The following is a 26,562-nucleotide window of genomic DNA, read 5'->3' on the forward strand; positions in this document are numbered from 1 at the left end:
CTTGTGTTTTATGTTTGTCAAAAAAATAAAACTGATCGAGACAGCACAGGCTATACTACTGTCGTTAACTTTAGCTTCATTAAATGAAATTAAAATAAAGGTCCGTGCTGCAAACAGATGGTGTCTGTGTGGATGTTCGTGGTGCACGTCTCTCCGCAACTAACGGACCGGAAGCTCGAAGTCTCGCTACAGGAAAGCCGAGACTGACACCGGACATCGAGTCTCAGTAATCATGGACGTGCAGAGGTGGACTACTGTCTGGAAGAGATCGACGACCTCTTACCAAGAATCCAACTCTCAGCGAGGTACGCAGACGCTGGGTCTTCTAGTGTTGCTGAATGGATTAGCAGACATTTTTGTGGCCTTTTTTTGTAATCAAAACCTTTTCATGTTATTTTTATTTAAATTTGACTTGTAGTTACTCTTTAGCAGACGATCAAACATCCACTGGCGTAGTGATATCAAAGGAAAACAGTCCACTATCCACATCTCTTTGCAAGCTGTAATAATTTCAAACTAAAAGTTTTATGTCTTTCTCAACTGTTAAATTTAATTTTGTAGTATGCAAAGACGATTGGTTCTCGCTGACAGTTCAGTTCTGTCCTTACAACAAGACGCTTACCTCGCTGGGATTTCGATTCTGGGTAGGAGATCCTATCTTGCTACACCGCAGTCCAGTCATACAAGTTCGAGCAGTAACGAAGGTCTGTGCTCCCAATGACATACAGGCCAAGGATTGGAAGAACGGCTTTGAGATAATAAAAAAAGTAATGCTTGCTGACCAGAGAATTGTTGAGAGAAATACCACCCAAGAACGAATTAGTCTGTAACAGAGTGAGCATCACAAAAGCAGATACATATGCTTGAAATGACTGTATGCTTTATTTTTCGCTTTCACACTCGATCGCTAACACAACAGAAAAAAAAACTGTAATTCTGCAGACGCAAAGTGATCCTCTAATAAGTTCGTCTGCAAGTTTTCTGAAAAGTTTAGCGCAAATTGTTTGATGCGAAGTTACAATCGAACTTGTTGATGACACAAAGCGCCGATGCTATCTGAAAATAATAAAATGCCTGCAGCGTTTTCCCGCGTTTCCGAGGGAGAGCATCCCAGTGGCTGCTATTTTAGGTGAGACCGTGCGCCCCAGCGGAGACTGGCGAGGAAGCGCTTGTGTGTGCCTCTGTGCCCAATGGTCGAGAAGAAATACCATTCCACGTCTTCCGCTCGCAAGCCGTAACACGACACTCCCCGTCTGCCTGCCCTCGCTAAAGTTCCAGCGTGGCAGTAGTGGGATGCTTCGAGGTAGTCCTGCTTCTTATTCTAGTGACACACGCTTCGGATGAACTGCTGTAAAAATGAAGGCTGTAATCTGGACACAGTTTATTCTACTTTTGTGCGAAGTTGTTGTCTGCAATTCTCAGGTGAGAACAATTAACTTTTCTTTCCTGCAGCCAAAGTTTTGTTCAAATTCGGTTTGCACGAGTGACTTAGCGATTATACCGAGTTTAGTGTGGCTTAGAGATGACACGTACCGAGTTTGATCAACACATTGGATGCAGTCTTAAATAACACACAGAATAATTAAAATATACAAGGCTACATATGTTCTCGTGCGTGATCATGATCCTCAGGTTGAGACAGCCAAGGTGACTAAGAAAGCAGTTTTTGACGTGACCATTGGTGGCAAGAATGCAGGAACCATTGTCATTGGACTGTTTGGTGAAGTTGTGCCCAGGACTGTCGAGAACTTTGTTCAGCTGACTTTAGGCCAGAATGGTTATGGATACAAGGGAACTAAATTCCATCGTGTTATTAACGACTTTATGATCCAAGGTGAGCAATTTTTCTACAGTTCTGCGGATATTGTAAATATAGGATATAATTGCAAAGTGTCATCTACAAACTGTAGTTATCATTATGCCTCACTTGACACAACCTTTAATGTCAACTTTCACCTGCCTTGGTTTTGCTGCAGGTGGTGATGCGGACAAAGGGGATGGAACTGGCTCTCGTAGCATTTACGGGCCACTTTTGAAGATGAAAACTTTTCATTGAGGCATTATGGATCTGGCTGGGTCAGCATGGCAAACAGAGGTTAGAGTTCTTTTCATGATGCTAGTATTAATGTGAAGCGAACCATTTTCCTTAAAACTGATGCATAAATTAACATTCTGTGAGTATGGGGTTTGGTTGAAGCTGCTTCTGATGAATTGGGATACATTAGGAAAAACAGGGAGCATGTGGTCAGTGATTTCTTGGTATACGATGTACCTTGTATGGTCCTCATTAAAAGCTAGAACAAATTCATTAATCTAGGGCACATGATGCCACGAGTCTTCACCAGGCCTTACTTGGGAAGTAGGGGGGAGTTAAGGAAATAGGATAATTAGCATTATCCAATCAAGGTCTGTCAAGTATTGTACAAAGGCCAAGGCATAACTTTCATCACTATCCAAAAAAAAAAAAATTCTTATTCATCATTTTGGTAAAAAGGTTCAAAACAATACATGAGAGGAGAAATCAAAACAATGGTTCTTCAAGGTATATAAGAAATGAGACTAATGATTTTTACAAGAAAAGGGAAAATGATGTCAAATTTTAGAAAGATTTTGCAGACTGCATTTGGGTTTTTTAAAATTTTGAAATAAAAAGAAACCTGGTAACATTTTGTGTAGTTGTAAAGGTTTACTAGATTCTAGCATGAAACTCAAAATTGCTGTGAGATAGATATAAACTGCTGTCAATAGTCTTACCCAGTGCAAATTTTGTCAAGCATACATGTATTCAACATGATGTCTAGTGTCACATTAACTCATTAGAAGTACAGAAAATATTCAAGTTACAAGCTACCCTGAAATACACAAAATTAACCCATTTTGTAAAAAGTGTAAGTGATGGACAAACCAAAATTGATTAAAAACTGCATGAAAATGAATAGTTGTTATATCTTTCCACACACATGCAACATACTGAAAATTTCTAACTGTAATTTATAGATGTTGTTTTTAGAATTAGTGTCTTTTCAAAAACTAAAACTAGTCATTGGAAAATACTGGTGTGGTATGTAAACATTTAAAGAAGGGGTTGTGTTTTGTGTTCATTTCTTTCTTAACATTGAAAAAAAAATCTGTTCTTTTCATATTAGGACCAGACACCAATGGTTGTCAATTTTTCATCACCCTGAGGTCGACAGATTGGCTGGATGGTGTCCATGTTGTTTTTGGCAAAATTCTTGAGGGAATGGATGTTGTGCGGAAGATTGCTAGTGTCTCCACAAGCAGTGTAGATGCTCCGCTACAGGATGTGGTTATCTCAGATAGCAGAGTAGAGGATACTGCTCCATTTGATGTAGAGCTGAAAGGAGTAGACAACCCAGATGACTTTGACGATGAAGATGAGGAAGGCGAAGAGTAAATAGTGCCTTTTATGCAATGGCTTAACTAAAGCCAAAGTCTCAGAGAAAGACAAATGTTTCTTTGGACATTAGTCCCATGGAAAATTATTACAAGATTGTTAGTTTTATAAAGGAAATTCTACTTCATCAGTATTTTTAGTACTTACATCAGTCTTCTTGCATTATATTTTATGTGGAGTTAATGCACATTTTAATTCATAAGAAATCAAATGTGATTGCAGCTTGTACAAACACAGTGGTGGCATTCAGACCTGTAAGATGTGCTTATGAAAATTTGTAAGATAAAGATTTGCAAATTGTTGCTGTTATTGTGTTAATCTCTCACAGCTGTCATCAGTTTTTCTATTGCTGGTGTTAAAAATTGAAACAGCATTCTCAGATTGAGCTACATTATATAAAGCAGAAGAAAAATTGGTGTATTTCAGAGAAATACCAATCTGAAAACATAATATGATTTATTAATGAAAAATATTTCTCAACTTAGTTATTGCATTGCTTATGGTCACAAAAAAAACTTGCAAGGGGAAGAAGGTGATTATGGCTTTTTTTAAATCCAAGACAGTATTTATCAATTATGCATTTCAAAAATTATGTCTAACAACTGCTTGTTTTTTTTTTTTTTATTATCCTAATCTATTTTGTGGACATTTACAATTTAAATTGAAGGCAGGCTTTATAAATTTTATTGCATGATTTGTTCAACCAGTTCATATGCTTCACTGGCTGCCTAGTTCAAGCTTGAATTGATAAGAAAATCGCTTTATCATATTTTCCTGTGGCTCCTCCATATTTAATATGCTGTCTACTTTCCATCAAGACGACTTCATTGGCAGACCATAGTATCATCCACCTGCCAAAACTTTATACCAAAATGTTTTGCAAGCAATTTATTCTTATGCTGGACTAAAGAAACTACAATTTTCAGTTTAAACTGTTCCGCCTGTAAGTTTTAAGAGGGTGTTAAAGACTTTCTTGCAGTGACTCCAATCTCGCTTCTTTCATATTTTCCATGGTTAGGATGTGTGCATTCTTGTGTTCATGTGTTTTTTTCATGGTGGAATACTATTATTTTACACTCTTCTTGTTATCAGTTGTCTTCTATATTGATGGTTGAGTAACATGACGAGTGGAGAGTCAGGTCACATGCTGGGATTCCATGCTATGCAAACATCATCTTTGCTGTACAATGTGCCTAGGCACCGTGATCCCGGCACGCTGAATCACTGCCACAACCATTTGTATAATGTTACACTGTAAACTATACAGGACATGGTTGTTAAAATTGCTTTGAAAATAAAATATTACCAGTTCATATTGTTCTAAAGCTTTTTATTGTACATAACTAAGAAAAGAATGTCAACTTCTTCAAATATCTTTATCAACCATTAAATGGTTCTGCACATTGCTCTTGCCATAAGCTAGCCTCAGTTGCTGACATGGTGAAACTAACCACCAGCTCATACTGAATAAAGCCCCACATGAAATGAGATTTAAAAAAAACTTGTTTGTGTAACATATAAGGCCTTTCTACTCATACTTTTTTTTTTGGTGGTAGTGGTGGGTGTTCGTGCATGCAGGTGTGAATCCGCAGTTGTGTCCTCTGGCTAATCCAAATTGTCAGTCTCTTAACCCCAATTTAACATGCTTCTTTTTGTCTTGGACCTTTGCACAGATTGTATTTGGTCACTTTCAAGAAAACAAAAGCCATCCTGATGAAAAAGCTACTCTGCAAGCAACATAAATATTCTGCCATAGAAGAGTATGCCAGAGAAAAATGTAGTCCCTTAAAGGAGGCGACGGTTTCTCATGGTCACTTTTGAGCTGAAGAAAACGATGACAAAGGACCACTCATCAGAAGGATAAACCAAAAACAGCCCCAAAAAAAAAGTTATTCACATTTTATCAGAAAAAAGTGAAAGCAATTGCGATCGTTTGCAGTAAAAAAAGTTTCTGTTCTGTCATGGACACATTTTGTAGAATCAAAACTAATTTGGATTGCTGCTAATGTGGCAATGTTTACCCCCCTCCCCACAACAGTTATTTCAACTTAAAATTTCAATTTTAGTCATGGTCATATATTTAATGCTATAGGGTTAAAGAAGGCACTTTTATCTAAGAATGAAGGGCTGGAATACGCAAGGTGTAAACATCATTTAAATTGCTTGAATTGGTTGCATGCACCTAAATACATACACACGTTCAAATATACAAAGCACAGAACAATGCATTTTTATCTTTTTACTGAAGGCTTGCTTGCAGGGAAGGAAAATTAACAGGAACAAAATATTACAATAAAATTATGTGACAACCGATTTCATTTTAAAATCAAGATCAAAACCAAAGCACATATACACATTAGTCATTGAAATCATCTTTGCCACAAGGGAGTTATTATACCTGACAGGTACTGTGGTACAGGACTTCAAAAATCACCAGTGCAATGTAACCAAACTTTTATAAGCTGTCTAAACTATTATGTTCTGATTAAGAACTTACTTCATCTGACCAAACCATGTGAAAAAGCATCTGCCAACAGATTAATCAGGAAGGCAGGAACCCCTCCCAAAAAACCCCAAAAGGATTACAATTGTGTTAAGATCCTGAAGCTAGTCTAGATTTGTCATTAACCTACACATACAGCAAAAGTGTTAGCTGGACTTTAACAAACATACACTGCCATTTCTCATGGTAAACTGACTTGTAATAAGTACAGAAAGCAAACCACGTGACTGAATCCCAGAAAAGCCAATGGATGTCCTACATAGCCTAACGACTAATCTACCCAATGACAGGATGATTTGCCCAAGACAATGGGAAGTGTAGTGTTTTTGTTTTTTGTTTTATTAGTAATTACAAGACCAAAACAAAAGGCTTGCTGGTGTTGTGGATAATTCTGGATGAATAAACAGTGGATGTCAAAAGTAAAACAGTCAATGTTTGTTGTACCAGACTATCTCACAATGGATAAAAGCAAGGAGAGGGGAGGAGCAAAGAAGTGAAATGTAATAATGTGGAGTTCAGCACTCAGCCAGCATGACCACCACTGCAACTCACAAAACCAAAAATGTGTTAAGATCAATAAGTGAAACAGTTAACTCCACAGAATGCCTGAGGATGAACCAGAGTTAATGGAGGGATAATCTGCTACTCTGAGCTGGTGCTGAAATGCATCACTTGGGCATGGCAGTGGTGCATTTTTGTTTCACAACTGTCCAGCCAATGCAGACAAACAACAGGCCCTATGTGCTAGACTTAACAAGATGACAAATAACTGGGTCCTTCACATGCATACCAGTAATAACTGCCAGAGCACATGATCTACAAGATACACACTGTGCAATTCCTGGATGACAAAACATTATCAAGGTAACAGTTTAACAATGAGGCTACATCAGGTTGGTTACCATAGCAATGATGAAACATTTACATAATTTATGTACTGCCTCCACCTGGGGTGAAAATTCTTCACTGCAACATCTGTTATATGTCAGAAGTGAAAAGGTTAGTGATGACATCAAACTGCACCCTACACAATAGCACAGGATGCATTTTCAGTTGAAATTTTGGCCGCTATGTTAATATGCCTATGTTCCAAGTCATGTACAGTGACTGACACCATTTCCCCAGAAATAAAGCACAGGCCAATCCCGATGCCCCACCAACTCACATATTACTCTTTTAGGGAGTGGCCCTGAATGTAGGGTAAAAATAAAAATCCAAGACCTCTTTACTCTCTAAGAAAACAACCATGTCACCAGGAAACCATGCAGTAACAATGTCAGCATATAATGGCCGTTTATTCTGCAACAGCTCGTTTTGCTATTAACAGTCTGCCAATCATGTCAGTTGTTTAGGTAGCTGCTTTTAACAACAACCTTGAACTGCTCTTCTGCCGAAGTGCCCGCACTTCGGCTGAAAGGAATAATAATAATATGTGCACAGCATGAAATTCACATCATCTCAGTAAGCAATATACAGTACTAGGCTCCAGTTTCATAAAGGATAATTTTATGCAAAATTCATTATCATCATATTCAACATAAAATCTTTTCAGAAAAATCATTAAAGTTCAAACATTGCACTCAACATTCAGCTTTCTTTTAAAGATGATGATGAAAGACCAATGTCTACACCAAAAAGCAGGCCTGCAGACAAAAACACAAACTGACACCCATCTGCAAGATGTCAAAACCATAATGGACATTATTTAAATAAAGCACAAGTTAACCCAGTTTACAAGGAACTTTAAAAACACGTGAACCTCTATATTTATGGTTCAACAATCTTGAGCATTTGAAAGCTATTTACTAAAATATTTGCGAGAAAAACTTCCTACACTGCAACTCAAGTCCATGTAACATCCATATTGGAAACAGATTTAAGAGAGGTATACAAAACATTTCTGGCTAATCTGAGATTTCATACCTTTTCTGTGTCCTAATCAATAAGGTATGGATGACGACTGGTTAGTAGATGCCAGCCAGTGTGTCCTATAATGTGATACACACCTACTTTTAAAAATGTATTATGTGAAACAGCACATTAAAAATTATAAGATCTATGAACAAAAGCAGGGTTACAGGCTAAAATTTTGCAAGCAGAACATTTACAGAACAGGACCAATAAAACTGCCAGCTCATTTAAACATCCTAAATACATATATGCTAGGCAAAGAATGTCTCCAAGTTGAGGCAAAAATGTCCTAAAGTTTTAGCTTAGGAATATCTAGTATTCACAACTAACAAAGTCCGGATGTTGATAATGGAACAATGACAGACTTGTTGCTGGACGAAACAGCATTCTTTGTTTATAAGCATAATACACATCTGGTCAACTCTCAAAGTGATGCAGCAAGCTCATCATGAAATATGCCCTGGCTACGAAACATTACATTTTGGTCGGGTGGCATGCATATGATTGGAGTGCACTGCATTTTAGAGATATAACCTTCCACACATTTATGCCTTAGAAATGGCATTAAAGTTAAACATACTCTACAGGAGAAAAATTTATGAATTTATGATGCCTGCTTATTTATGAACAGGCAAAGAAAAAAAAAAAAAGAGCGTTTTTCGCAAAGTCAATAAAAAAGCCCATTTGCCTTTAAAAGAAAAGTGGAAGGGAAAAATCTGGCCTTTGTTTCACTTTTTGAGCATTAATTAATTTTCTATTATTTTCCTATATACTCACATCTCTTGATTGTGATTTGCTGCATTAAATCCAACACTACATGGTTGTGCAAGCATTTAATGGTTATTAAAAAAAAATTAACAGAGATAGCAGACTACACTGCTTTCATTAACTTTAGCCTAATCATTCTCCACCCTCATACCAAAAAAGCTGTGCTATCTGTCCTTTATGTGCTCAGAAATGTTTTGCAAAAATGTTGATGCCCAACATCCTCCAAGACATAAGCAACAAGTTAACACGTACAGTATCTTTCAACGCCAATGCATCTTCAAAGAAAGATCCAATTATTCTGGCAGAGAAAAAGAACTGCCAGCCAACGTACTGTTTCTTGGCACAGAATTAAAAGACATACCTGCTTCGGATTACAGCTATAGGTCAATGACTGCTTTTAGCCACCCCCACATATTTAAGTTTACTTGTGCAACACGCACACCTCCCCACCCCCAATGTACTCAAACTATTAAGAAATCTCTTGTACTAATTTTTTCATATACAAATGACTTTTTTTCCCAAAATGAGAAAATAAGGGAAGTTACTTTTTAAGTTACAGCTACAGAGCAACTACAGTTCCTCATAACAGCACACTTATACTCGCCTTAAAGCTATGACTTCAGTTCATCTACTTTAATGCAGTATACTTGATTAAAGACATTTAGTCCAAATGTTTTGATGGAGAACTTGATCAACACCCTAGTCCCAATTATTTGATAAAATGGAAATGAAAAGTTTTTTGATATGGCAGTGCACATTGATCTAATACTTAAGAAGCCACGAGGTAGTATAAAAATAGCCAAAACGAAAAACAAGGGAGTAAAAAGGAAATAGAACAGGAACTTGCATGGACAAATATGCTTGATTATCAGTTCGATAATAAATCATAACAAAACTTGTCACATTGTCAGTAATGATGCTGGTAAAGCTTCATTTTACAAGATGAGCCAGCTAAGGCCATTTATTCTTAATTCCACTCCCCCATCCCACCCAAATCACACAATCGACTCATCAGTTCTGTTTGTATTATGGCTGGGTCTTGTGATAGCAAGAATGGACCATAAGCTATTATAAAGACCCCAAACCTTAAACCATTATAAAGACCCACGAAGGTAAAAACTGAACTAAAGAATAAACCACAACAGCTTGAAAAGACCACCCAATAACATTAGCTTTCAGTCTTTTACCCATTGTAAATATCAACATTTCTATGATTGTCTACAACAGCAAAGTGTAACAAGGTTGTCTTAATCTACAACTATTACAAAGATTTGTGGTCTTTATTCTTTAAGCAAATGGCTCTTATTTAGACACTTAGTGTGAGTAGACTGTAGAGAAAAGGAATACTATAATGAGTTGCACTTAAACTATCAATGATAAGATTTTCCTAGTACCCCACCCCTACCCCCCCAAAAAACCCAAATCAAACCTGCATTGGCTTTATGTTCTGAGTAACACTTTCAATATTTCACATTGTTCACCAATCATCTACCAGACAAGCAAATGGCCTGTGTTTTTTTTGAGAGAGCAATCAACTTCTATTTTTCTGATCCTTACGTCTAGCCTAATAATGTGGGACATAGAAAACCTCATCACATGCTGGAATTCCAAGCTATAAGTATGGCAATTATTATAAGGTAACAGTCTTTATGGTGAACTTTTCACATGCACCAAACCAACATGCATGATATGGATTCAACCATCAGGGACAAAGCCAGACAACAAGGGCTTTTGGACTACCTAGCTCAGAGACCAGGTAAAAATCTGTCCCTCTTGGGTTGCTGGCTAAAAATAATAGGAGACATGATTCGTGCTTCATGCCAGGATGAACCATGATTTTAAACAAAGGGATTTTTTTTTTTCTGCTGGGGCCTGGGCTTGGGGCAGATAAGTTGGGGAAAAGGGAGTTCGGGTGTTCATGTTTAATAAACTAAGAACCAGTGTTCATATGCTCAATATCCATTTTTGTCCCTATCATTTCTGTGACTCCCTGCCCCTCACTTTCTCAAGGGCTTACTTTTTTTTCTCTCACAAACCATTTAGTGCCTAAGTCCACCAGAAAACAAAAACGACTATACACCAGACAACATGATCTTCCTCTGCTGCCGAATCTTAAAGTCTTTTAAATCTTCTCACTTTTGTCACAGTTTGTTTCTTAGCTCTTGCCATACAAACATGCAGTATTCTTCAGTATTAAAAAATATAAACTAAAGGAAAACAAAAGATTACATTCACGATAATAACTGATGCCTACATAGTACATAAATGTTACATATGTAGACATAAACCAACATAAAGTTTGCATTCATAAAGTTACTATCAATGAAAATGGCGTTTCTAGATATTTACCTATGGAGTAGTATTTTCTTTGATATCATAAATCAAGTCAACTGATCTGTCACCACTGTGCAAGTACATGTATAAATAATTTATAAATAATTTTATGCACATTCTTATCTTCACAGGAAACCATAGCAAGCAATTTAACACCATCTCCCCTACACAAGTGGAAACAATCGACTCCGTGCAGCTGATCTAGATCAATCAGTAACCTGTCTTCCAATTCCTTTTGTCTAATTTCCAATACACGATATTCATTAAGCATTTAACTTCGAAGCCTGTGAACTACAACTGATAAAGAGAAAGTTAATTCACTAAAACACTTATGGAGCTGTACTGTAGCAGAGGCATGGTACATGGGATCAAGAATGACTAGATCTCACTTCAAGTTTTGAAGCCAGTAACTGAACATCAATAATATCTTTTATTCTATCCATTCTCAGCTTACAGAGATCATTACACACCCATCATATGTCGAAGAGAAAGTCTTAAAAAAAAACTGAAAAAGAACTTTAAACTAATGTAAAGAAAATAAAGTTTCTTAAGCCACCTTAGCAAAGTCAATAGTACAAGTAAGCTATGCAATCGAGCTTACAGATGAAAGAAACACCACTGGGGGCAGTAGGCAAGGTCTGGACATGCACAGTGGTCTTAAAAGCAGCTTTACTACCTCTGGTCCATAAGTACAGCCAAAGTGAGCCTGTAAAAACCACAGATGTGACCCCACAGGCTGCAGTTACAGACTCAAGGAATCCAGCTACTCTTAAGGTTGCTTTGCCCCTGCCTCACAGCTGCAGTCCCAGGAAGTGTCTTATTAAGTTGTTGGCCAAACGCAAGACATGGAACTATTGGCAATCTGCAATGAACTTGAAGGTTTTTACACTACTGGGCATGATGGACCACACACTGCTTCACCTCTAGACTAGCCATGCCTACTGACCCCAAAGCACAATGTCCACAGAGATCAGAATCTCATAAACAGCCAAGCTCAGTCTTTATATTCTTCTTCTCTGCACTTTCTTTTTTTCTTTCTTCAAGTCTTCCCTCACAGCTTTCTTGGACAACCCACAAGCTAAAACAACCTGTTCCTTGCTTGGGAAAGGGAAATAACACTGAAATAATAACAAAGAAAAACAACACAAGGCTGTGTTCTACAACACAGTCACAATGAAATATCCCGGTCGTGAGCAAGATTTATTTTAGCATGCCAAAGATTAGTAATATCTACCTAGCCAGTTAAGTCATACCACAGAGCAACATTTTGACTTTACCGGTACCACAGGTACTCCATTGGGAGCTGGTTTACAACATCCAGGATGGGTCACACTGTTCCTCACTGTGGCTACGTTCTTGCTCTGGCACGATACACGAACCTTTTGGTTTCTGTTGGGTGGCAAGTCTACTGAACATAAAGAATCTGCATCAGCATAGTAGTTGGAAATCTCACTGAACTCCAAGGACTGACGGTGACCACAGACCAAATCCATGTCCGTCTGTCCCAAATATTGCACGGGGGATCTGGTGCCTGGTGAGGACCAAACAGCATTTTTTTCATTATTGCGAGACACGTCCAGATCAGAGGCCGCGATGCTTCGCACAGAGCCGCTGCTCCTGGTGCTGGTGCTGCGGCTGTGGCGGTGCAGGCTTCCAGAACCGGAGATGACAGCAGGAGAAGGAGCCGACTTGTTGAGCATGGAGTTGTTATCACAGTCACTGCCACGACAGTCTGTCAGCAACGCCCCGACACCTGTGCCTATGTCACTCAGCTTGCGCGTCAGGAGTTTCAGGCTGGCATCTGTCAGAGACCCTTTGGAGCTACCACTGTTGTGCTGTCTGCAATTCTTGTTGTTGTTGCTTTTGGAGTTGTTGTTGTTACTTTTGCTCTCGTTTTCCTTTTTGTCACTGCTGCTACCACCCCCACCCCTTCCACCCCCACCCTTGTTAGACCCCCCTGAAGTTCCACTTCCACCGCTGCTGAAGTGACTGTTGCCCCCTATATTGCCACCTGGGCCATCAGTGTCACTGGAATGGTCACTGGAGTCTCGGCGGTGCACAAACTTGTGACGGAGCTTGTCCTTCCTGGAGCGGCCCTCTGTATCATCTGTATCACTGGCATCTGACGAGCTGCAGCTTGTGCCTCTCTGGCCTGTGCCCCTTCGCTTCTTTCTCTGCTCATATTTACGAAGAATTTCGGGAGAAGCCGAGCTGTTTTCATGATTATTTCCGTGACTAAAGCGCCGTGGGGTTGACAGCTTTAGTGGAACAAAGTCATCTTCGTCTTCGGACTCGTTTTCCTCATGGATCTGATTCAATAGCTGAGGTGAGCTACACACAGACTTCAGAGGCCGACGCGTGTTTGCAGACTCAGAAGGGCTGGTTGAGGCATGGGGCTGCAAAAGGGGGACAAGGGAAGATTGCGGCAGATCGTCCAGTGACTCTAACGACTTGACAGGCTTAATGACTGCAGTATCCATATCACAGTCATCATCATCATAATCATAATCATCGTACTCCTCCAGAGACTCCTCCTTGATGAGGCTGCACTTTCGAGCAGGCAGCACGGCTGGGGCCACGAGGTGTGTGGTTGCCTCTAAAGGAGAAGGAGCGGTCAAAGTCTGACGTGTTGCTGTTGATGAGGTAGAGGGGTGCGTGCCTGGTGGAGAGACCAAAGACTGTACATACTGCGATGTTCCTATACCCATGGTCTCTGCACCTGACCCTTGTACTCTGAAAATAAGCAGCACAAACACAAAACAATTAAAAAAAGCACTGCACCGATGAATGTTTGATTAACGAAATCCTACTGACAATCCAAAACAGTAGGGAATATAAATATGCAACAGTACACACTAATGAAAGAATAACATTTTAAATAAAATAATTAAAATATGACAACATATAAAACCATCTAATGCCATTAGCAAAAATAAACATTTTCAAGCACAAGATGGCGACTGTCAACTTTTGTCAATGTAAGTGGCTGTAGCTCCTAAACATTCCTGTAAACAACCATTTAAAACTGGTTTTTCACAGTTCAACCTATAATACAGGATTGCCATATTGTACAACCAGATTCCTTTTGAGTTGCTTCTTTTGTGTGCATATCTTTAATTTGTTCTGAGTGCAAGCTAGTTTTGAAAGATTACGTGTATGCATACGTGTGCAGTTAAGTGGCTTCAAGTACTTTACATGCATTCCTATGAAAAAAGGTTCTTGGTGCAACTCCTGTAATATTCTCTATAACAAGCATGTTACCAAAGCTACCAAAGCAGATAATCTGCCAATTTGTCCTGCACCCAAGCTTTTTATAGGGGTTCTTTGAGCTTCTCCTCTCAACAAATACTGCTCTACACACAGGTATTTAAAAAGCAGAAACCACCTTGCCAAGATGCATGCATTTGTGCAGCAGGGTAGAATGCCCTGTCCTTCACTCAACATGCAAAGCTATCAAAACACACACAGAATGCACCCTGTGCTGTCCACAGACAATTATTGTACTGAACATAGAGGCCAGAGGACATGTTAAAAAAGACACATTCATGCACACAAGCATGCACGCAGACACACCACCAACCCCTTTGCCACCATACACCCCATACACATATCTCTGACAGAAGAGGCCACACAAGGCATGCTTCTTCATCAGTTCATGCAAAAAGTCTACAACACAAATTGGCATAAACTGTGTGATTTATCTCCAAGTTAATTGTTTTTGTTCTCCACTTCAGCCCAGTCCTTTAGAATGAAGAGTCAACAGTAAACTGCTAAACAAATGTGCGGATAAACAAAAGGTCTAATAAACAACTTAAAAAAAAAAAAAAAAAAAAAAAAAAAAAAAAAAAAAAAATCCACCACTCACCATTGAGGACACTTAATGGCAAGCAAAAGAAATGGGAGAAAAACCACATTCTTCAAAAGTTGTAACAATTACTGATCACTCTGTATGGTCATAAAACTGATATGAGCTGAATGCATATGTTATATGTGTGTGTGTGTGAGTTCATGCACTCATGTGCATGGGGTCAAATGTATACAATGTACAATTTCTAGCTATATGTACAAATGCATGTTTGCAAGCATAGATAAAATGTTTTAAATATTTTCAGTTTCCAATCCATGCATTTCCAACTTATTTTGTTCAGTCAGTTGAAGACATTCTGAAAAAAGTTCTTTGGTGCACCCACAGCATATCAGAAAAACACATTTCTGTACTTTAGATCCTAAATTATAAACATCAATCTAAATAATGCACAGTTTAAAGTTGACAATAAATTGTGCAGTATACAACCACCTCCAAGAGATAAAGCAACAGTTATGCTTTTGACAAAAGCTTATATGTGTGTAGGTACAGAGCAAGCCGTTTGTGCCCATGAAGCCAGCTACAGACGACAATAAAACATCAAGAGCTGACTAGCAGACAAAACATACGAGGTGTTCGCACTGAGATCTGGTCTCTTTGGTCTCACAGCACAAACTGTTGGCGAGCAGGGTGTCTCCAACTTTTCCATCAGGCGGTGGCCGATGCTAGATGAATTAAAACAACAGCCCTTAGCCCAGAAAATGATTAGCTCACTGTTTGACAGCACAGCCAACACCTTAGCCACACAGACTGATGGCCTTCTAACCCAGCAAACCATTGCACAGCAGTTGGCTGGGGACTGCAAAGAATCTGCTGCAATGGGATATCTAGGTGCAATTTTCAAAAGAAGCCAGTCTACATTATACATATATGTGCCTGATATATCCAACATAGCACTTCCCCTGCCTGCTGTGGGAAGGTGGAATGCTAAAGATCCTGAATGGCTTATGAGACATTCAAAGGGTGAAGGCGTTAAGCAGCAGAAAGCTGTCGTTTTCAATATATGTGAAAACATAATACCCTTTAACATGAGCTCTATATCTGATACATAAAACTGAAGTTTAAAAATGCGCCCAAAGTCTTGTAAGTTCATTTACAATCCACTGACTAGACTAAATGAGAGTAGTGCAGCAGCATGATGACAAGGATTCCCCACTGCAAGAAATTCTACATGTTCACAGCCTTCAATTCAGGGTGCAATGACAACCTGGTACACCCAATACAATCACAGAAGTGAGCACACATGCATTAATAATTCCACTAATCAAGTGCAAGGTGTCACTGATGGGACTTCTGTATCATTGTGCAGAGGCTTGCTCCAGACTATCTGTGATACACACACACCACCATTGGTACACTTCTGGCTGCACATAAAAGACTTAAGAACCACTAGCCCACCTTCAAAAAGCACCGCACCACATAAGGCAACACTTTTTCAAAACAAGTTTTGCATCTAGCCATTACACCACAGCATGGGAATGAATTATTTACCCTGACCGCAAAGTATGAACTGCTGACTCGTAGTTTTCATTTTCCCAATCTGGTGTGTCACGTCGGGCCCTGTATGGAAGGGAACATTACTTAAAAAAAAAAAAAGAGCTGGTCAATTATGAAAAATATGAAGGTTTTTAATGCATACCTCTGAAAATTTTAAAATTCTCTAAAAGTAAAATTAAGTGTTTTTCAAATGAACACCCTGTCACACTATTACTTAACAAGTCTTGTGCAGAACATGCATCAAAAGCAAAGGGAGAGCCCTTGGATGAGAAGACAAGAGTATTGTTTTAACTTGATGTTCAGGCAAGAGATGCAGACTGTCACACGCATTCCTGTTTAATATAGGCCAATGGTGAGAAGAATGTTACAGTAGGTTGTAGGTTTTTTTTCCAAATTAAGTAAGAAACTTGAGTACTTTTTTAAGGAGCCAGTTTAGTGGATCACACACTTCAATTCCCATGCAATAATAATTAAAAAAATCAAAACAAGAGCCAAGGAACCTAGCCTAGAAAACCACACTGTCAAGACAACCAACACTTTCCCATTCAATTTAAAGCTGTCCTACATATTGGAAGAATCTAAGGGTGAACAGATGACACAGCACAAAACAGGCAGCTTTGAAGCATCTGCATAAACACCACAATCCAGAGAAGGTAGCCAGGCAGCATTCCTTGCAAGTCAGGAAGAAGAAAAAAAAATTACAGCTTTGGTCGTTGGTTGCGTCCAGTCAACCACGCAAAGTTGAACTTGCCCTGAACATCTTTCGGTCCTGATGCCTGTTTCGCCTTCCGTTCAAAAAATGAACTGAGTACTGCAATTTTAGAAATGGGCTGCACTTTCTCTTTTTTACCAGACTGTGATCTCAAGTCTTTATTTTCAGCTGATGGGGATATGGCTCCCTGCTCTTTGTTTGGCAAACCAGATGGCAACTTTCGCTGGAAGGTTCTTGGACTGATGGAACCAGGTAAAGGCTGAGTTTTCTTCGATCTCTTCTTTCGATCCAAAGTCATGCTTATGGTAAGTGTTTTCATGAAGTAAGGAGAAGGGCTTGTGGAAATCTCCTCGACTGGTGGGGACACCATGATAGATGGGGGCTCAAACTTGGCAGTAGGACGGCTGATCAAAGGCGGTACTGGTGCCGTCTTGGTCTTCTTTATATCTTTCTGCTTGCTTTAAGCCAAAAGGGCAAGAGAAAAGAAAAAAAAAAAATAGACAAAATTCGAAAATAAAGTAGGTGACAATAACCTCAGTATTTCATGGCAAATGAAGAGACTGAAAAAAAAAAATCTTAATAATAAAGGAACACTCAACAGTGTGAGACAACGTTGTTGCTGTAAGTGCTATCTTGATTTCAAGATGTCAAGTGGCAGAACATTACTTTTATTCCCCAAAGAGTATTTAAGGTGGAAAAAACCCCAAAACAATAAAAGTCTGTCACATAAACTGTGATCACTCAACATTTACAGAAGGTAACCATAATGCTCTGTCAATAGCGTGACAGCAGCATATAATTATAATCATATACACCTCTATGAAAAAAATGGACAGTTTGTAAGAGGGGAAAACCCACAGAAATGAACAAGTTAAACAAGTTTTCAAGGAGAAAAAATAAAAACACATAAGTAACAAATAAAAACAAATCATATAAACAATGCTTGTAGGTGTAGTCAGCACCATGTATGTGCATGCTCAAGAGAGACAGAGTATGTATGTATGCTCTGGATGCAGGGTTTGGGGGTAAAGGTCAAAGCTAATTTCCACAGATGGAGAAAACTCAGCTACCAAGAGAAGGAGAGACAGTGAAATATCAGTCTAATCTAACTCCTCATGTGTGAATTACACATTTAGAACAAAGCAAAAAAAAAAAAAAAAAAGCCTTTCCTTGCTGTGAGGTTAAATTCTCTTCCAACTGCCTTTTATGCTCTGCCAGTCTAAAATGGTCTGTTGTATATTTATTAAATCTTTTTGAAAAAAAAAAAACAAAACACAACAAAACTCCAAAGCCGTCACTGATATTTTCATTCTTTGCCTTATTATCTCAGTGGCCATTTTTTGCAAGTTATGAATCTTTAAAGACTTAATGAAAATACTAATTAAAAATAAAGCATCAGGACTCTACATTGCAAGTAAATCCTCTGCCTAGCAGCTAAATTTCACCCTGGTCAGGGGACTTCAGTTTCCACAAAGTAAATGTGTCCTTTACATTTAGCCAAGCCTATTAAGCTTTTAAAAATGCTTACTACATGTTATTACACAAACTGTGCATCAAAAAAATCTACATTTGAAAACAACATGGCAGCAAGATCTTCCTTTAAAGGTGTCAAACTTTGAAAGCCCAAAAGTGATGCACATCTTTTATCACACACACCCACACTCATTACTTTCTTTTTTTTTTTGTACATCGGACGTGTATTAAAAGGACCTTGTTCTCACCCTACCTTACTATATGGATCTTGGTTACAGACTGACCATGTCAAAGTTAACATGAACATATTTCTTTGAAAAAGCAAACATGAATGAAGTGGCAAGGTGCCTGCAACACAAACTGACAGATGGTTTTAATATTATATTTCAACAAGCCTCAATCTAGGAGATTGAAAATGTATAGCAGACCACAGCGCCATCATGACCACAGCAATAATGAATGATACATTGCATTGCCAACAGGCACCACAGGCACAAGCGCAGCTGAGAACGGATTAACAAAGGTTAGAATGCCGTAACAAGACACGACAACATGATCAGTTAGAAAACAAGCAGCTGGGTACAGTAGCCATATGGGTTGGTGTTCCCAGTCTGGCAACAGCCAAACAACTACAGACCACTGCGGTCACGACGAATATGGCAGCACAACTCAGGGACTGCTTAGTTGTGAAATAGACTCCATGGTTGAGAGGGACTCAAGGGAGCTAACCTGGTCAAGGCAGACATCAGAGGCAGTTGAGAAAAGAGACCATTCTGCCTCGGTTTCAGAGTGTCCACTCTAAGAAATAATTAATAATTGAGCACATGTAGAGAATAAATGCTTCAATTAAAAAGTCAAGATATATTCTATTATAAAAGCATGACAATCAGATCAGATCTATTGATCTATAACTAATTTAAAAGCCAGAGAACTTTAAACTTTTGTATAGACACAAAATGCCCACAATGATCTGAATCAAAATACAAAGATAAAAGCTTACTTTTCTTTTGGATTGTTCCTGTACTTATGGGATAGCAATGACAGGGGAGGGAAGAAAAGGGATGGGGAAACAAACATTAGAACACGACCACAAAAAAAAAAAAATCATTAACATAATGCAGAAACTGTGTAAATATCTTCTCCCCATAAATTTTACAGTATTCACAATGAATTATTTAAAAATATAAACAGATATAAACAGAATGACTTACAGAAAATGACAACTTTATGCGTCTGGAAGTGAAATATAAATCAAGTCACTAGGAACGTGTAATGTTTGTCAAGGTTATGTGCATACCGTGGTGACAACATCAAAGGTTCCAGGTGAGGCTTAGCTTGTCGAGAAGGAGATGGCTCTGACTGCTTGCGAAGCAAACCACTGGAGCTAGAATGTAGAAGTTGATCCTGTTGCTGCTGGTGCTTCCGCAAGCGACGTTCAATCAGAAGGTAATAAGTTGCTGTGATGTGATCATAAGAGTTTTTTTCCAAAGACCTGAGTGAAAATAATATATAATTAAAATGAAAAAAAAAAAAAATGACAAAGCTCAGTAAGACTCATGAGGAATGTTGTCATTTATCTGCTTTACGTTAAATTAAAAAGTGCTTTTGAACTGTAATTAAATACTCATGGTACTATAGTTATAGTGAAGTAGAGATATAATATCTAAGGAATGACACATGGGTTTTATGGTATCTCAAGGGATTTTAGAGATATTTGCAGTAAAAACATGGTATTCCCCAGAAAACTGAAAAAAAAATGGAGGGAACAATGTTCAAATATCAATATCAACCAAAAAAAAATTCCCAAACTGTAAAAACAAAAACCCTTGACGTTTTGAGAAAATCAAGTATCTTTGTATTCAAAAGCTTTTAACTTTCAATAAATATTACTAAAAACTATATCTATCTTTTATGTAATTGTAGATGTTTTATAGTAGTATGCTTGTATTGTTAGAGTTGGAGTGGGGTAAAGTAAAAGTCTTTACAGTCTTGCTAAACAGAAATTATGATCTGTCACATTGTCATCTTCCTTACTACAATTTAAATCTTCTAAAATTGAAGGTTGATAAACATCAACAAATTTTTGCCATTTAACTGATAAGGGATGTGATCGATGCTAACAGCACAAAATAACCCAATAGCCATGAACAATTTAAAGGGTGACCCAGGAAACCAGTAAATAGGTTTGGGACTATTTATAGCTGAAGCCTTTTATTTATATAGTGAGCCTGGGAAGAGAATGTTGATTCCAACAACATAGGGCTTTGTGATGGTTGTACATGCAACCAAGGCTCAAACAAAAGCCATTTCAATATCAGCATAAGAAAATCTGCGAGGGTCTGTGTGTGAAAATTGAGTTTAGTATAAAAACTCTTATTTTTCCACAAATCTTGAATGAATCTTGTGTATTATATCTCTATAAATATCAAAGCATTTATATTTGTTTTAATCTTATGATGAAGAATGCACCCCAAACCTGCAATTTTCTCATGCCACCTCTCACCTAAGTCTCGCAGTACTACTCAGCTGGTTCTTAAATAGAGCAATAAACAATAAAAAAGGGAACTCACAGCATAATTTCTTCATGGGTTGCAATCTTCCCCTCGACCATTTTTTGAACAATGTAGTTCTGTTCTTCCTCACTAATCATTTCTCTTGTGATGAGAGGCATGCAAGAAGAGACAACAGGGGTCATATCACCATCATTCAGCCAGGAATGATCCATTATCTGTGATAGTGTTGCTCTGTGTGCAGGGTCTCGCTGCAGCATACTGCTGATCAAGCTGCCAGCAAAAAGTAAGTAGGCATGGATGAATCCTCAGTAATCACAGTCACCCACACACTACTACTATGCAACCACATTCTGCAAGGCTACAATCTACTTCATATGCTTGGATAACCTCTGGAGAAAATACCTTCTGGACATGAATGTTCATCCTCTTATTCACCAGCTTCAATAAAATGAAATAAAATCAAGACTAAACTACAGATGCAGTTGTTAACCAAGTAGTTAAAGCAGTAGCGCCCACGTCCACAGGTGTGCAAACTAGCTGGTTTGATATAGCTGCCAAGTGGGCAGCTTAAAGGGGTGGGAAAACAAATGGGCACCACCCTTTAAACAACCCGTGCCCACAATATGTGCAGTTTATTAACACCTCACTCCCTAAACAGATGACTATTTTCTTTTTAACCTTAAGCAAGGTTAAAGCAGACAGCAAATAAGGAGGTAGCCAAAGCATCAAACATAGCCCTATGCAATGGCCATCAAAAGGAAACTTACCCACGACAGCTATCTGAAATATGTGAAGGAACACGGTATTTGCAATCCATAATCATTGTTAGGGTCTCACTATCATTGGCTTCCTGGAAAGGGGGAGAACCCACCACAAGCATGAACAGAATGACACCCAAACTCCATACATCTGTAATGTAAACAAGATCAATATCAATTCTTTTAGGCACATTTGAAATTTTACTTACTGAGATTTAATACATAACAATGCAACTGTATGGTCATCTAGCAGCAAGAAATTAAAAAAAAGGAAGAGTTATCATATGCATAATAGCAGGTATAACTTGTTAACAAATATATAGACAGAACAGTATACAGCATAAATGAAAAGATAATTTTTAAAGTTCTTCCATTATTTATATATCAGCAACTAAAGATGTGATCCTATTACAGTATTAATCTTGTTCCACAAGCTAGTAAAATTATTTCTCCTTTAATACAATTTCCAACCACATTACTATGTAGTTACTCATCTCTCAACCACCCTGCTCCCTTCCTCCCGGTTTCACTCTTGCAAAACTGTTTGCAGTTTTAAAAGGCTGCACCATATTCCATAAAACCCTTTATCAACTCAATAAGCTTCACAACTTTAAACATCACAGAGAATGACTGTAGCTCGTATGTAAGCCTGAACCTGTTGCAGCAGATGTAAATATATTGTGGTATTGTTGTGTTTCCATATAGAGCTGCCTCTAATTGCACTATGGATAAATAAAGTCTTATCTATCATTCTAATCACTGATTAAGTATGATGTAAAATAAGTCATATTCACTTTTTAAAAATGAAACTAGTAGGCATAGAAGTTATTACTGAAGTACTAGAAGTTAAATACAACAGAGGAAAATGCAACTTGGTTGCAATAATTAAAGCAGTGAATTTGCCTGTCAGTGTTTGCAATGTGTCTAGTACAGAAGAATAAAGCTACATCTCTTAACTGATTTGTCATTTTCTTTCTTAGAAGCATTTCTTTTAAAGCAATTCTGGGTACATCATTAATGTTAAAGTTACTATAAACACACACTCTCTCTCTCTCTCACACACACACACGTGTAAATGTTGCCACTGTGTAGAATAATCTAGGCAATGATGTCATGACAAAATGAATGCAGCACCACAGCAGAAATATTCATAATTAACAAAGCCAGTTTTTAGAACCTTTTTGCTTATAGTTACACTAGAGATTAAGGTGCACCATCTTTAAATAATTAACAAAACTTCTTTTATCTCTTTGTAGTTGCATATCAACAGCATTCCTTTGTTGAGTAATTTAAAAAAAAATTGTACATCGCCTTTAATTATAAATATTTACATTTATCTGAGCTGCTATTCATATCCTTTCATAATGCCATTAAAAAGCTCGTAAATAAGCATGTTAGACTGAATAATATAACAGCATGCTACTTAAAGGCTAGCTTAAGTCAAATAGGAAATTAAGTTTCAAGTTCCTAACATCACTAAAACAATACTTTTACGTAATAAAATGCACTGTTTTTTTTTTAATGAAACTTTCTGGACAACCACACATGGAATGATCTAAGTTCTTATGAAGACTACAGCCATAGAAAGATCTTTAGACATGTTAATAAGGCATTTTTATAACACTGATCACACCAGAGTGTACAAAAAGGTTTTGGCCTCTTTCCAAAACACAGGTGAGAATTCCAATGTTTTAAATATAAAGTATGTAAGTCACAAAACAGTTACTCAGACTTGGGAAGTTAAAATATTCTCACCTAACCAGTTATTCAATAATAATTAATATTGATTGCTAGTGCAATCAATTTTTTTATATTAAAATATGTGATGAAGAGGTGGGAAGGTGAAGCAAGTCTACAGCAATAAAAGACTATGTCCTAATCAAAAGCACAGGTAAACACAAATGCACACGTGCTGCAGATTTTTCTCTTCACTATCTCCCTCACATAGACAACCAACTAGACAAAGATCTCAACACTTTCCCTTTTAACTGCATTATTCACAGTCACATTTGCCTGTAGCTGAGAGATGGGATTGCTGAATATGTAGTGAAACTTACTAGCATGAGAAGTTTAGCAATCAATATTTGCCAAGCTCGAACTTCTACAAAAAGAATATTCAGATAATACAGCTGTCATTGCTAGAGTATAAAGGTCAGATAAAGCTAGAGCTGATATGTTAAAGATCACAATGAATCAATGACCTTTCACAACTGGAAATACCTCATTTCTCAATCCTGCTGAATTTTTTTCTTTGAAAATAATGCTCCCATGCATATTACAAGCATGTATACATGAACTAATACAATATGCATGTGTGTGCACACAAACTATATCATAATGTAAATTTTGTTAGCCTTATAGTACGAGTTTACCATGCCTTAATTGTACTACCTCACCTACAACATCTCATTACTGTATTACCATTACGGTGTGATTTAAATTCGTCTCACATATTTTTTAGCTTTATGAACTTACCAACTGCAGGGGCATCGTAAGAATCCCCAAGAAGAATTTCTGGAGCAGAATATGCCAGTGAGCCACAAGAAGTCTCCAGCTTTTTACCTGGGGCAAACATGTTGCTGAAGCCGAAGTCTGTCAATTTGACTAACCCTAGCTTTTCAAAGAACACAACATTCTCCGGTTTTAGATCTCTGTGAACAACATGAAGTTTGTGGCAGTATGAAATTGCCTCAACAATTTGTCGGAAATATCGCTTAGCAAGTTTTTCTTCTAGACCTCCCGTGTGCTTCATAATATAATCGTACATGTCGCCCCCATCCCCTAGTTCCAAGATCAGGTAAAGTTTTGTTTGGGTGTCGATCACTTCGTACAGCCGCACAACATTTGGATGCTGTACAAGTTTCATGCACCGAACTTCCTGGAACAGATGGGACCTCGACACTTCGTCCAGTTTGGTTTTGTCGATGACTTTAACAGCCACTTTTTCACCAGTAAAAACATGCCTTGCAAGCTTTACCACAGCAAAATGGCCTCGGCCGATGGTGTCCTCTAGGTCATACAGACCGGCTATCTTTCCATCGTAGCCAGATTTCACCTTTTTCGCCGCCATGGTGGCAAGGATGATGCTCTTTTACAATCCCGCAGAAGTATTTTCACGTCATTATGTCAAAAGTAGATATACATCGTAGATGTCTGATAAGCAGGTCGGGAGAGGACATCCCCTTCCCCACCGCCATTACTAAGACCATTGCGCATTCAATTGCGCACATGACGTCAAGATCACATGACAGTGTCCCCAAGGCGAAGGATTCGTTGGGATGGAATCAATAGCAGACGAGCAAGTCGAGGTGAGAAAATGTTGATTACCGACACTCGTCACGGCCACCACAAAATCTGTCCCATTAAAGAAAACTCGCTATTTCACAGTAGTTGAGGTGTCGTCATGTTTGTGAGTGAATAGTTGGACTAGTAGTCATAACGAAAGTTTTCCTGCAGTTGCTGAATCGCAGACCTTCATTGGGAACAGTCGAAGAATTAGGTGTGGTATACTAAATATTTTACTTTTTTTTTCAAAGGTCTCAAAACTGAGACATCAATCTTACAAAACAACGACTCTGGGGCATAATTGATCTCTTATGGAGGTTTATAGAAATAGAGGTCGAATAAATTCGAAGGGACAATACTTCGATCATTATGTGTATAACTACGAATGACAACCCTAGCTGTAATGGGCATCTTGTCGTTAGCAGATTCCAGTCGCTAGTCTGAAACAACGGATGGGGAAAATAATTTCTGGTTTGTTTTTTTTTTAATTTTTAGAAGTATGAACCGTGCCACGGGCAACGATCAAAGTTGGTCAAAGTAAATGATAAAATAGGGGGAGATAATTGACAAAAGACATTAGACATAACAAATTTAATGTTCGTTCATTTAAATTATCTTTGAGAAGAAATTTTGCACATGGTCTTAATTGTTATCAAGAAATAAATGACAATGACATTTAGGATGTACAGTTCTCCCTCTCTCTCTTGCGTTCGCATTCGCACGTACATAAAAGCAGGTAAACACGCACGTGCCGACGTATTACCGTCACGACTCCGGCGATGCTCATTCCCAATATCAAGCGAACACTCGTCGTCTTATTTTTTGAAGGATTGTTAACAGTGTTGCTATAAATAATTAGTTACTAGTAACTGGAAGAGGTGGCCGTAAACATAGTAACAATTAATTAATTAAATGTGTATTTCTCAATAACATATTGCACATTTCTATGCGCAGACTTTGGACTCTTCATCCTTTCATTTGTCATATGTGATTGCACACCTAACTATATTTTTATAATCTTTCAACGCTGTAAAACCATGGACGTGTAATACAAGTTCGTGGCTAAACATTTTAGACTTTGACATATTGTCCAGAAAGTTCTTAAAACGTTCTTGGGCTCGTTGAGGTTCATGTTAACAGGTACATTATTAATTGTTGGATCAGGGGTAGGGAACCTTTTTTCCTCCAATTTAAGGGTCATTTTGATATTTCTCGTCAATAGCGGGTTGTACAATATTACGTACTTAAAAATTATCCTGTACGTGTCATTCGATCAGGCTGTAGTTTGCAGTATATATACGTGCAGTGTGTTAACACTTTTGCAACTTATGCAATCACAGCCAGCCTGATACTGCTGTCCTCTGAGTCACTACAGTCCGCCTTTTCGTAATCAGGTGCATGAAAACTATTATGTCAGTATGTAAAGCACAGCAAAACATCTGTTTGAGTGTGTAAAATATATGTTTATAATTTAAAAGTTCCTAGAGGGGAGAGCATTTATTGCCACAAAACCTGTTTCCTAATGCAC

The 26,562-nt window shown here is 38.1% G+C and overlaps 2 protein-coding genes across 6 annotated transcripts; one reads left to right on the forward strand and one right to left on the reverse strand.

Moving 5' to 3' along the window:
- Positions 1-261: 261 nt before the first annotated feature.
- LOC112576473 (peptidyl-prolyl cis-trans isomerase B-like) lies at positions 262-4,728 on the forward strand. Its single transcript, XM_025258917.1, is given in 5 exon segments — positions 262-1,422; positions 1,633-1,834; positions 1,977-2,024; positions 2,027-2,095; positions 3,147-4,728. Coding segments are annotated over 5 exon segments (654 nt in total). The 5' UTR covers positions 262-1,356; the 3' UTR covers positions 3,416-4,728.
- A 911-nt stretch (positions 4,729-5,639) lies between these two features.
- LOC112576468 (SNF-related serine/threonine-protein kinase-like) lies at positions 5,640-24,982 on the reverse strand. Of its 5 annotated transcripts, XM_025258909.1 has the most exons (7): positions 24,225-24,982; positions 21,759-21,900; positions 21,049-21,261; positions 19,776-19,970; positions 16,288-16,356; positions 15,366-15,461; positions 5,640-13,664 (listed from the first exon to the last, which is right to left on the reverse strand). In XM_025258909.1, exons 1-7 carry the CDS (start codon positions 24,817-24,819, stop codon positions 12,179-12,181), a joined length of 2,796 nt encoding a protein of 931 aa, XP_025114694.1. In that variant the 5' UTR covers positions 24,820-24,982; the 3' UTR covers positions 5,640-12,178. The 5 variants fall into 5 exon arrangements, with proteins under 5 accessions (XP_025114694.1, XP_025114695.1, XP_025114696.1 ...); XM_025258910.1 differs by lacking the exon at positions 16,288-16,356; XM_025258911.1 differs by lacking the exon at positions 15,366-15,461.
- Between the last annotated feature and the right edge of the window lie 1,580 nt (positions 24,983-26,562).

This window comes from Pomacea canaliculata, linkage group LG12 (assembly GCF_003073045.1).
Source record: "Pomacea canaliculata isolate SZHN2017 linkage group LG12, ASM307304v1, whole genome shotgun sequence".
Classification (NCBI taxonomy): Eukaryota; Metazoa; Mollusca; class Gastropoda; order Architaenioglossa; family Ampullariidae; genus Pomacea; species Pomacea canaliculata.